The sequence below is a fragment of the Pieris brassicae genome, chromosome 8 (assembly GCF_905147105.1).
Source record: "Pieris brassicae chromosome 8, ilPieBrab1.1, whole genome shotgun sequence".
Taxonomy (NCBI): domain Eukaryota; kingdom Metazoa; phylum Arthropoda; class Insecta; order Lepidoptera; family Pieridae; genus Pieris; species Pieris brassicae.
The window spans coordinates 15,032,735-15,046,273 of record NC_059672.1 but is presented as its reverse complement, the minus strand read 5'-3'; the positions used below and the strand labels follow the sequence as shown (position 1 = coordinate 15,046,273).

Genomic DNA, 13,539 nt, shown 5'->3' with positions numbered 1-13,539 from the left:
TCCTGGGCGCAGCCCGGCTTGGCGTAACCCTAGTCGCTTCCCTCTCCTTTGGAAGCTTAGACGCTGCCCGAATAGGTGCATCTGTACGAGTTGCAGGGGCATCACAGTGTCGTGCCACTGGTGACTTGCACCGTGACCCGTCCTGAGACGCAACCTTTAGTTTTTTGTTGGTTGGCGCATTTTTAGGTGCGGCCTTGTGTTCCGTTATATTGTTGAGCTTCTTTGTCCATGAGGTAAAAGGAAATATTTCACCGTCAGAGCTCTCCACCCGCCACGGACTCCTCAGTCGGGGACGTCTCCTGCTCAGCAAGTAGACGCCAGAGCTACTCCTTCGGTATAGAGCCAGGGCGTGGGCAGACAGATGCGTCCACACGCTGCAAGGAAGTACGGAGCTGTTCGCATCACGAGACGATGACGCAAACTCACCCCGAGTCCCGTGCTGCGCCGACGCAACGCTTCTAGACTTTGCCCTAGAAAAGGGGCCCATTGCCGATGAGCAGTTTGGCTTCAGGCCGGCCCACTCGTACGTCCATCAAGTCCATAGAATCACGGAACATATCCTTTCCGGGATGAATAGCTCCCTGAAACCGAGAGCCACGGGTGCGCTCTTTTGTGACATAGCGAAAGCTTTCGACAAGGTCTGCACAACGGATTGGTTTACAAGCTATACCTAGACTTCTTGTCCGACCGCTCAATGCGCTATCGTGTAAAAGGAATATTATCGTCCCTTCGACCCATCATGGCCGGAGTCCCTCAATCCTCGGTCCTCTCGCCCCTTCTTTTCAAGCTATTTACCGGCAACATCCTAATGTGGAGCTAGCCCTCTATGCCAATGATACCGCTCTCTATGCCACTCACAAAGACAGAGGTGTCATTGTGGACAGACTCCAGACCGCTACCACATCACTAGGCGAATGGTCGGAAATGGGGCTTCCAAATAAATCCCGAGAAAAGCGTAGCAGTTCTCTTTGCCAGGGGCAACCCCGGTGCTCGCGCCTTTTCTCGGGAAAAAATTCACCTCAAGAAAGAGGTAACCCTATACGGGCAAGCCATCCCATCATATATCTAGGAGTCACGCTCGATTCATGAGAATCACGACCGGTGCGCCCTTCTACGTGAGAAACGTCGATCTCCACCACGACCTGGAGCTTCTTACCGTAGCCCAATGGATGAAGTTGGCGTCCACACGCCACTTCCACAAGGCTAAACACCATCCCAACCCATTGGTGCGTAAAAGCATCAACTACTACCCCTTCCCGACAAAAAAGGCTCGTAGGAGGTCCCGGCACGTTCTAACGAATCCGGACGATCCAATCAAAATAAATAATAATAAAAATAAACCAAAAACCCAAAAACAGATTAGGGTAAAAAACTGCCTTCCCGGGGAAGGCCTTTACTGCCCAAGCGGAGGTTCGAGTCTCACAGGAGACGCCCTTGCGCTAGCCGCGGGATGAAACGCCATTTCAGGCCGAGCTACGCTGTAAAGGCTCTTAAGCCCAACAGCGAGATTCCATTCTTTAAAAAAAAGAACACCGGATGTCTAGGTGAACACTCCACGCTAGTGCACATGTGGTAGAAGATTCTAAATCATCAAGCCGCTGGGAAAGCTATTGGTCGTCAACGATTATTCGAACCGCTCTTCGTTGAATACGGTCAAGTGGAAGGAGCTGGTACTGGGGAGTTCCCACAGTCCGTCAGCTTTCGTATAAGCCAACAGTGGCAATATCTGCAAAATTGAGAAAGCGCTCTACAAAAGAAGCAATCAGCTATATTCAGATCAATATTACCTGATTACATATCTACCATATTTTTAGGTAAAACTATTCAACGTTAGCAAACTTTGCTCTTGTTATTAATGTTAGTCATATCAGTATCTATAGACATATTATTTTATTATAATAATGGCTATCTATTGAATTTATTTGAATAAACAGCTACACTGGGTACATATCTAGTATTTTTATTCAAGGGACGTCAGGCTTTTCTTTAATAGTAACACTGTACAAAATAAACTTGAAGTGAAAATCTCAAAATCGTTTTGCTGTTTCTTTTCTACCACCCGATTCATTTACAAAACTTCAGTCTTTGATTTAGTATAAATAGTTCTTGCTTTGCTTGCTTGCTTGCTTAGTAATTTTCAGCAAGAACTATTTATACTAAATCAAAGACTGAAGTTTTGTAATATATATGATAACTATATATTATATACGGTATAATCATCAATTACGAAGACTCCAGTGCAAAATTGACTTTTTTGCGTTGTGATATCAACATTTTAACACGATAGAGACTTACTCTGCTGTATTGACGCTTTTGTGTTGTACTTTGCTAAAACATGGTAGGGAAAGGAAGTGTAAAATTCTCAAAATGCGGCATACTATCAAAACATTTTCAATAAAATTATTACCCATGTACTTGTTTTATTCTTCTACATGAAAATTGAAAATATTCCTTAAAATTCTTTACTTGCATACCATTTCAAATTCGCTGCGCTCGTGTAGGCATTTTTTTACCATGAAGTTGTTCTTCTTCGCTAGATGTAATAGTGTTCTGTGGGAGCACCCGCCCAGACGTGAGAACTGAGGATAATGTTTCATTTGTTCCTTGTTAAATGTTGGTCGTAATGACTCTGCCATACATTCAAAAACGACATCGCCAAATCGCGGTTAATTCGTTCCTTCCTTTCTCTGGCTGAGATCGCCGTGATCATGCCTTACCAATCGAATGAACGAATCATTTTCAACAATCGTTTGGATTTATTCAATGTCAAAAGATATAAAATCGCACTTTGAATTTTGAGCTAACACTCTGTAGTCGGCATTTAGTGTTGCCAGATCAGGGGATTTCCCCCTAGATTTAGGGGTTTCTCAACCGAGTTAAGGGAAAGATTATTTCGAGCTTTTTCTAGGGGAAATTTCCGAAACACGCCAAATTCGTATATCACGTTCCTGATTTTGGAACTAAATTGAAGTACGAACACATCGTAAGAATAGGATCTGTGTGGTTAATCTTACTGATTGTATATTCGTTTAACCATCAGAAAACGAAGAAAACTTGACAGGTTCAATCCATTTTCTATTACAGTTACTTTGAGTAATGCCTTTCATTTCCCAACATGACCGCTTTAAACAATCGCGCCATAACCCATGCCACCATCCGCTTGATGAGGGCATCCTAGAGGATTTCTGGGGGAAATCAAATTAGTCTAGGGGTACGTCGCCGAAACCATCTGGCAACACTCGTCGGCAATCTCATCTTGCATACTTTTTATGTTTTTGTATAGTTTCAATAATAAGATATGAATGGATTTGTTGCTGTACATTGTGGTAATATACATTTGTTGTATTCAAATTAATTTGAAGTATTTATCAATACTACAATACAAAATATCTTTAGTATTAATTTTTTCATATAAGATATTGCATATTTCTAGGGGCAGGCTACCATAGTGATACTCTAAGAAAGGATTACCAAAAGACATGTTATGTTGCATGCAAAAAAGCAGCTCAAGCACTTAATGAAGGCGGAAATGCTGTAGATGCCGTAGAAAAAGCTATAATTGGTATATACCTATGATGAAATGATCCATAATTTATAGAAATTGTATTCAATTATATATAATTTAAATTTTCAGAATTAGAAAATAGTGCACTAACAAATGCAGGCTATGGATCCAATTTAAGTTGGGACGGTGTTGTAGAATGTGATGCATCAATAATGAATGGCCAAACACTTCATTTTGGTGCCTGTGGAGCAGTCTCCAATGTATGGAACCCAATATCACTAGCAAAACAACTTTGTATAAAACAATGTGATAATCTATCACTGGGTAGAGTTCCGCCTTGTATTCTCACAGGCAAAGGTGCAAAGACATGGGCTGAAAGAATGGGGTTAGAAATTGTTGATGATAAGAAAATGATTTCTCCTAGAGCATTTCGGAATTATAAACATTGCAAGAGAAAGTTAAAAAGATATTCCTTACAGAACGATGTAAGATTTAGTCCTTTAGACACAGTAGGTGCCATATGTGTTGACTCATTTGGAGCCGTTGCAGCTGGAGCAAGTTCTGGTGGGGTTTCTTTAAAACATGAAGGGAGGGTTGGGCAAGCTGCTTCTTTCGGAAGTGGAGTTTGGGCAGCTATGAGTAGAGATGGGACAACACCATCTGTGGCCTCTTGTACATCAGGATGTGGTGAGCATTTAATCCGTACACAATTGGCTAAAAATACTGCTGAGAGCTTGATGGAATCTTCTCCAGTAATAAGTTTGGATAAATGTTTAAAAGAAAAGTTTTTGGAATCACCATTTCTGTGGGATGTACCAGAAAGATTAGGAGGTGCTTTATCTTTAATGTTTAATCCTCAAATTGGAGAAGGAGAATTATTATGGGGCCACACTACAAAAACAATGTGTGTAGGTTACATGTCAACACAGACTGCAAAGCCTAAGGTAAGATAATAAAATTGTGTGATATTCTTATATTATCATACTTTATGAAGTTAATATAAATGTTTTTCTTTTAGTGCATTATTTCATGTTTACCACCAAAAGTGATTGCTGGACACAAAGCTGTTGTATCTGGAGTCCCATTTAATGTTCCTACTCAACCATATCCTCAATTTCAATGGGAAATTAAAACTGAACATAGCCTAAATGGATCTCTGTGATATTGTTATATACTTTATGCTGATACTAGCTTCACTTATTAATTTTACATACCTATTTACCATCATAAATATTTATTTACCATTTATGTAGTTTATGATCTCAAAACTAGTAATTATTATCAAAAGTGTATTTTACAAATACCATAGAAAAAAAGACATAATTGAGTAATGTAATGTAATGTAACAATAGAAGATGTGTGCTGCATTCATTAAGGAAAGAGGGTCTAATACTGTTTAAAAACTAATATTGCAGCACAACACATTTTTTAATTAATTACATGAATGAAGTAGATATTTATTGTGGTCATAACATCTTTTTCTACAAAATAAAAAACAAAATGATATATGAAGTTTTATTTTGTAAAATGTGCTAATTAGTCAATTAAATTCGGTGAGAGAATTGGTAAGTACATACATATTAATTATTATAGTATTTTATTAGACAATGTTACAGATTATTTATGTTGTATACAACACATAGCTTATAAATAATGATAATTATTACTTAAAAATAAGCGGCACCATAGTAATAATATATTTAATACAACAAGAAAATATTTTATCAAAATCAATAAGGCACAATTAAATAATGAAATTTTACCTTATTACTGATGTAATTGTCATTGTTGTGACTTAAATTACCAATTGAATTCTACAATAACGTAACAGTAGTACTAACTACTTTAAAAAAAATAAGAAGTTGATTATGTCATCAATTTTGTCTACTAGAGTACATTTTTACAATATTTTAAAGTAAGTTTTTGTTATGCCATAAAAATAAGTGACTGTCAAGCTGGAGGTTTGCTAACCTAATAAATAATATATGCTTAATACTATATATAATATGCTGATATTGAAAAACAAAAGAGAGCAACTAAAAAAAAAATGCTTTCTCTTTAAAAGTGTTTGTACAATTAACTAATACAGAAACTTAAATAGAACTTATTGAATAAAATGTTACAACTTTAAAAAAAATCACATTAGTTATGTTTATATTATCATACACTTTGTACTTTGCTATATTGTTTAATTCAGTATAATTCAAAAGTAAATGCTTTTTATGTTATTCTTCTAGTTGTTTTAATAGTTAAAATATAACATGCATAGAAGTAATAAATAATAAAGTTTCAAATCTTAGTTACTTGAAAGTTTGTGATAAACCAAATAGAATGAATGATAGGTAGTGTTAGCTACTAATCAATCTTTGTATTATAATAGGCAGGTGTAGAAAATAAAAATTAACCTATTAGAAATACATTGAGTTGTAATTGTGTTGCATAACATACTACTTCATAAACTAGTAAACAAAACATAATCTGTAGTAATTAGTCATTGAGAAAAGATAACTATACATAAATTAAAACTAAAACAATATTTGTATCACAAGTTAAAACTACAAGTCAAACATTATTTCAATATGCAACATTAATCTTGACTTCAAAACATTAAACAAAATTTGATGTTAAACTTAAATATTATGCCAGACTTTTATAACTCTAGATTAAGCGTGATTTTACAAATATCATTGTCATGTATTTTATAATATAAAAATATAATATCAATGCTTACTACACTATTATGTTTATAAATTTAATTCTATTATATTTTCACAGATACTGGGCAAGGGTGATTGTATTATTAAAGTTAACTAACAATCATGGTTCACTTGTATAATTAATGTACATGGAAATAATTCATACCATAATGAGCCTCAAAATAATCTTACCAAACATAATTTTGTATGAAAAAATAAATAAATGCTCATTTAATACTGTAATGTTCTATAATTCAGAAATAATCTCAAGAAAGTAATTTCGGAATCCGCATTCAAATGCAAGGGAGGCAATATTTCAGTCTCGCACCACATTTTGAAAATTATACACAACCGTACTCATACCATATAGCAGTTTCCTTTGAATTTTCTTGTTTGTCATTTCTACTTATATTCCGCCTGTCCTGATATTTTAAATCATTGTTAACATCGTCTGCCTGAGATTGGTCATTTGATGATTGATGGTCACCAGTCTTTTCATGATTGCTTTGACATGCTCCATCACCTATTACAGTAGATATTCTATTATACACCAAGTATGTTGGATTTTCTTTTATGGGTGTGCTTTGAGGCTTTGAGTTAAGAGTGACATCTGGATTATCGTCAGCTAAATATACTGTTCGTCGAGTACCTGCGGCGCCAAAAACTGGTGAAGGGGTTGACACTAGAAAAACAAAACAAAATATATGATGAAATTGTACAACTTTTTTGTATCATTCGCTATAGGTAGTAGTAGTAAGCAAAGAGTACATATACAAATCATTTTTGATGTTGAATGTCATAAGCTATATTAAAATAAGAAATGTTTAGAAACATCTGGTCCAGGTTGGCATTTTCAGTACTTTAAATAACGACAGCAACGTTTACACGTTGCGCGATAACTTTGCAAACTTTTAAATTATTTAAATGTTGTAAAGATGTAAAGTATGTATGTATCCACATTGGTGGTATATTATTTTTCTTGGTATTAGACTTAATAATCGACACATATTACGCAACGCAAAGGAGTAAGCACCAACTTGCCTTTAAAGAATATTGATCAAGAAAAGTAAGACACACACAAGACGCAATAATGTGATGCCAAGACGTGGATTATAGTGATAACGACTGTTATATTACCTGCTGGCAATCCTGCATCGCCCTCTAAACCTTGGAAGCTGTTTCGATGTGACGATGGAATTTTGTGTGGTCTCCGTCGTAACGATGCTCTTATTAAAGCATCATCTCCACCGCCACTTTGTATTGACGCAGCAGAAAGCCTTCTAACAAAATTACTTTCGTTTCCCAATCTTGTTGGCTCTAAGCTGTGGAATGACGCGGACATATCAACACTTTCTGACTTTCTAGAAAAAGTTTCTTCTAATCTTCTATTAAAACTGGATTCAATGCTATGCCTAGGAGATTCCACACTCTGAGAAGAGGAAGCTTGATCAGGATCAGAAGTTTTGGATATTTTCTCTAAGTCTTGCCCTGGATCTGATTCACCTGATTCTGATCCCGCTAATGTCAGTTGTGATTTGGATCGATTAGCGTCTTCTATTCTTTTGTTGTTTCTTGATGGTACCTTGTTAATTAAATCTGTTCCTGCCTTTCGAACTTTTTTCACAAAAGATGCTCCAAAGCCACGCCGTTTTGGGGTACAATTATCAAGCTTTTTGTAATGTTCCATAATTTTTTCCTCTAATTTTTCTTTTTGTCGACATAAAGCATTAACTTTGTCGGCAAACATTTTTTCTTCTTCATGATAATGTTGTTTATCTTTTAAAGAATGTGCCAATAGCTCATGATACTGAGTTAGAAGCTGTGACACATGATCCATAAGGGAGCGTCTGTCGGCATCTAAGCTTTTGTTCATTTGAATGAGCATTTCACAATGCTGATTTGTTTTGCTTATTTCTAATTCCATACTTGTTATTACCTCTGATTTTGTGTTTAATTCACCTGACATTTCAGTATGTTTAAGCTTTAATTGTGATACCTCACTACGTAGGTTTCGATATTCTTCCTGCATATGTCGGTATTCATTTTTTAATCTGTCACTAGCAGTAAAGAGATTTCTAAAATCTTCTTTCAGTTTAGAATGTTCCGCTCTTAGATTTAAAAGGTTTCTTGATTCTACTTTAAAGTTTTCCTTTTCTAATTCAAAGTCTGTAAGTTTTTTCTCATAGATAGCAAGTTTTTCTTTAAGATCTCTATTTTCTATTTTTAAATCTTTAATAGCAACTTTTACAGGTTCTTTTTCACTTAGCAGAATTTCATATTCCATATTTAATTGTTCATGGATAGTTTGAAGAGCGACTTGGTCTCGTAAAAGATTATCTTGTTTATCTTTAAGAACTTCTAGTTGTTTAGAAATCTCATCCTTTTCTGCAGCTAGTTGACTGTTTGCAAGTTGTAATGTCATTTGTTGTGATGTTAAGGAACCATTTTGAGAACTTAATGTAGATATATTTACTTGAAGTTTGGCATTTTCAGCCTTACTATTTTCTAAAGCTGCTTGCAAAGCTAATATATCTGATGTGAGCTGCTCAAGTTGTGGATTGATAATAGTTTCGTCATCTTTCATTTTATGGTTACATTCACAAGGAACTATTTTAGTTAGGCTTGCTTTTGCTGCTATTTCTGATATTAATAATTCATTTTCAGTATTGAAAATAATTTTTTCTAGTAAATCTTCCAAACTTAAATCTTGAGATATTATGTCAGACGCATTTACACCCAGCTTCTCGAAATAGTTTCTTATTTTATCAAAATTAACTTTTTCTGATATAAGGTCTTTCTGTAGTGTCTGTATTGTTTCTGTGTCAACTTTCTTTTGTGACTTTAATTCTTGTGTCTTTTGTTCCAAGTCTTGAAGTCTACAGCTAATTGTGTGATAATTTTCTAATTGGCGAATCAGTCTTTCAATTTCCCTATTTTTTAGTTCAATATCAGTTGTGGTAGTATCTAGCTTAACATCTTTTTCTTCTACTGCTTCGCGTAATTTAATTACTTCCCTTTGTAAGTTATGGGTTTCTTTTTCACTATAAGTCAGCTTGGTTTTTAGTTCTTCAGTCTGTATGATAAATCTTGTTACTTTATCTGCTTCTGGTTTAACAATATTAAGTTCTTTAGTTCTAGCATCTACAGTTTTTTCTAACTCATCAGCTCTTCTTTGAATAGAGTCACATAACATTTGTATTCTTTGTTTATCTTTAGTAAGTGATTCTAAATGTTTTTCAAATTCTTGTAGTTTATTTTTTTCTGATTCTCTATCAATTGCTTGCCGATCAATAAATGCTTTTTGTTTATCCAATGAATCTTGCAGCTTTCTGTTTTCTTCTAGAGCATTTTTAAAAACATCTTCTAACTCAGCATTTTGCTGTTTTAGCCTGTTACAATTTTCTTGCAACTGCTCACATTTTAAAGCTAGCCTTTTTTTTTCTTTTTCTAGATCTAATATTTTATCACTGCTTTCTAATAATGACTGTTCTCTTAAGTTGTCTATTGTAGAAAGGAGACGCTTATTTTCTAATTCCAGTTTTAAAGCTCTAGCTTGAGCATTACTTGAAAATTGTTCAGATAAACTATTTTCTCCAGATTCTGTCTGGAATGTCTCACCATCATTATCAGTATCTAAGACACTGTTGTTAGTTTCATTTAGTACAGATCTTGTTATATATTGTAAGTGGTTGTTTTCTTCAATTAATTCTTGTATTTTTTGTTGATCTGCATCTCTCTCCTGAAAATTAGATGTTTCAATTGTAAAACTTACTATCAAAGTACAAAAAAAAACAAAAAATCTTATTACCAAGGCAATATCATTTGCTTCTCTTTTAAGTTTGATCATTGCTGCTTCCAAAGATAAACATTGTTCTGCTCTCTTACGGGCTCTTTGTAGTTGTTCTTCTAAGGCATCCCTTGTTTCCATTAATGCTTTATTATCTTCTCTTAATTCAGCAACTCGAGTTTTATAATATTCTGCATCAGCTAACCTATCCCTGTATCTTTGAATTTCTTGCTCTAGTCTGAAATATCAAAATAAACTTTGTACTTTTAAGAAGTTAATAGAAGAGAATAAAGACAAATTAATAATTATTGGACATTTACTTACCGATCACACCTTTCTGCCTTTTCTCTTAGGGCATCAACTTCATCTCTGTAACCTGCAGCTTTTCTAGCTTCATTAAACCATTCTTGACTGTCTGCTCGTAATTTTCCAAGCACCAGTTTTGTATGTTCAAGTTCTTCTCTACATTCTGATAGGTGTTCAGATTTTTCTTCTCTAAAAAGGATATATTCCTAGATATATAGATATACTCAATATGATATATAATAATTTCTAAACAAACTCCTACTTTTAACAAGCTTACAAATACCCCAACAGAGGTTTTTGTTTTCCTTTTTCTATGCAAAGTGAAATAATACACTTACAATTCTGCTCTTTGCTTCCTTAATCTTGCCTTCCAATCAGCTAGTTCAACAGCCAAATGTTGACACTCTCCATTTGATTGGTTAACATTTTGTGAAGATTTGTTTTTGCCGTTTTTATTATCAGTTTCATTATCACATAATCCCTCATTAAGAACTAAAGATGCCCAGTTTTGCAAGTAATGATCTCTTTCTTTTGCCAGACGTCTCATATGATTGAACATTGTTGGAGATTGAAACAGATCAATAGCATCTGGAGTCAATACTACTGTTTGCATATCTGTAACCTAAAATTTTGAAATTTTATTACAATTTCTTAGAAAAATACAAAAATATTAGATTTATATCAAATAATCTTACCTGCTTAATGCATTCCACAATATTATGTTGTAGATCTACATCTAACTCTTTAATCCTTGTTATGAAAATTTCTTTGTTGGGACATTGAACAGCAGCACCCAATAGCAATAAAATCAAAAGTTTCATATTTTCTAAGCCATCTCTAGACTCTGGCGATTTTCCCAAGCAAATACATTCTGGCACGACCAATAAAGTCATACCTAACTCATCATCATACAAATTCTTCACATTCTTTACTATTGCATCAAAGTTTTTAACTTTTCCTAGTATTAAAGCTTGATCTTCTAATCCTGCTAGCTTTGTGATGTGAAAAGAGGGTTCTGGATCTATTTGTAAGTAAATTTGATGCAGAATATCTCCATTGAAAAGGGAAGCATAGTTCCCAATACTATCAGGGTTGGCTAGGCATGATTTCAACTAAAATAATTTTTATTACATCAACAAAAAATTTATCAAGATTTATGATAATAATCTTGTATGAAAAAAGAGATATCTTGATCATGTTACTTTTTAACCCCAAACTTTCACTTTAAATTATTCATGCACAGATATTTGTAGTCTTAATCCTTCTTATGCAAAAAATATTGGCTACTACTTGATTAAATGATCAGATCATCAAAAAGTAATGTAACTTTCATTAAAGAGCTCTAAAATCTAGCTTATACTGTTGTGGGAATTCATAAAATGAGGGCAGGCAAGCTCATTGTGTAAATATTATTGACACAACAAGCAAGCTATACACTTAATAAAGTAAAAATTCAATATATGACAATAGCTACAAATCTAACATATTATAATTTTTTGCTTTTCAGTCACAGATTATTATTTAACTACACAAAAACATATGGAGATGGTAAACACAATAATGCCTGATGAATAATTCAATATATCTACACAAAGGTGTAATATAAAATATATTACGGAAGTAGTTTAAGTGCTTCAAAATAGTTTGCTACCAAAAATAGAACATCAATAGCGCATCTTTAAAACAAAATCTATTTCTATTCTGGTTTTGATAGATGGGCAATCAATTACTAAATCAAATGAAACAAAATAATCATTTTATAGTTCATTCACGTCTAGATACACGGATCGTTGAACACTTACCCATGAAACTAATGGTCCACTCAGAAAGTCTTCAATCTCACTACTTGAGGCAGCCATATTCATTAAACGTTAGGATAAAATATGCCTGTGGCCTTTAATATTTGGAGCAGTCATTTCATCACAAACGCTCTTAGATCTCAGGATAGAACTACAAAATCTAAACATCTGCAAAATCCTAAATCAAAATTTACCGTGGTGTTAATTATGTGCAGATACCGTAACCAATCACAGATTAGGAGGACTACATTGTTATTCTCCAATGAAACTGTTATTGTGATGTTTGAAGTCTGTTAGACGGAGATTAAAATATAGCCGATACATAATATAATCTATGGTATAAGGGGGTTTAGCCAAGGTGCCGTAACAGTAGTGTATGTAGAAAGTTGAAAACTAAATTTGAAAATGACAGTACGTGTCGAAAGACGGTAGTCTACACACATTAACTCTCACTCTCGCTCACGCTTTTCGGTAGTCAACGGCTCGTTAAGTTTTTGACAGTGTAGAAAAAACAGGTTTATATTTTGGAAATATAAAATCTAGTGAATCTAAGTAATGGTAAGTAGAAATGTTCATTAATTATTTATTACTAAGTTAATATAAAGAAGTTTATTATAATATTATTAAACTTTGAATTCAAGACCCTTAGGAATTACTGACATTGTTTTATTATGTCAATGAAAATCAAATGAAAGCATGGGTTTGATTTTTTTAATGTCTTTGGGGACCTTGATTGGAACGCGTCCAAGTGATTTTCGATGCCGAAGTTGCGTCTAAGTATAAAAAATGTTTATTTAAAATTTTGTGTAATGTATTGAAATTTGTAAACAAACCGTACATTTTAAACGTTTTTTTTTATATTTATCGATTTCCTAATTTTTGAATTTTATAGTTTTAGAATAATCATTGAAGTTAATCTAATTTCATGATGATATATTTTAGGTGAAATCCCTATTAATTATATGAGCGCAAAGCGCCATTTCGAATGTAGATTTTGTCGGAAATTAAATCCGTTACTTTCAAGTACGTAATGTGTTTTTATTTTATTTGGATTTTTTTGAAACTTGGCTATATTTTACAATCGAGGTAATTGTTTTATAGCACTATTAATTAATATTTACTAAAGTTTAACTGTTACATTATTATTCATATAAACATGTAAACTAGATCTCGGTTAAGTTAGGTCAGCATTTATGACAACATCGATTCAGTCAACCTGATGTGTTACTAGTCTGTTTTACCCCTAGAGTGTTATATTAAAACCGTAGGCGTGGAGGAAGAGCGTACCCTTGCGTACCAAAGCACAGGCATTTTATTCAAGCCTCCGCAGCTTTGGCTTAGCCTTAGCCGCTACAGCTTGCATAATACCTCTGTTTTGTTACAGCGGGTGGAGGCTGAATTTCCCGTAGCGCCAGACCTGTCCAAAAAACCTATTATTATTATTGT

The 13,539-nt window shown here is 34.1% G+C and overlaps 2 protein-coding genes across 2 annotated transcripts; one reads left to right on the top strand and one right to left on the bottom strand.

Moving 5' to 3' along the window:
* Positions 1-3,209: 3,209 nt before the first annotated feature.
* Positions 3,210-5,011, top strand: LOC123713840 (threonine aspartase 1). The gene is made up of 4 exons (XM_045667727.1): positions 3,210-3,326; positions 3,434-3,562; positions 3,635-4,449; positions 4,524-5,011. The coding sequence occupies exons 1-4, from the start codon at positions 3,299-3,301 to the stop codon at positions 4,665-4,667; spliced, it is 1,116 nt and encodes a 371-aa protein (XP_045523683.1). The 5' UTR covers positions 3,210-3,298; the 3' UTR covers positions 4,668-5,011.
* Positions 5,012-5,216: 205 nt separating this feature from the next.
* On the bottom strand, positions 5,217-12,321 carry LOC123713839 (girdin). Its single transcript, XM_045667725.1, has 7 exons — positions 12,097-12,321; positions 10,990-11,406; positions 10,633-10,916; positions 10,313-10,483; positions 10,010-10,226; positions 7,339-9,940; positions 5,217-6,883 (listed from the first exon to the last, which is right to left on the bottom strand). The coding sequence occupies exons 1-7, from the start codon at positions 12,157-12,159 to the stop codon at positions 6,543-6,545; spliced, it is 4,095 nt and encodes a 1,364-aa protein (XP_045523681.1). The 5' UTR covers positions 12,160-12,321; the 3' UTR covers positions 5,217-6,542.
* Positions 12,322-13,539: the final 1,218 nt, after the last annotated feature.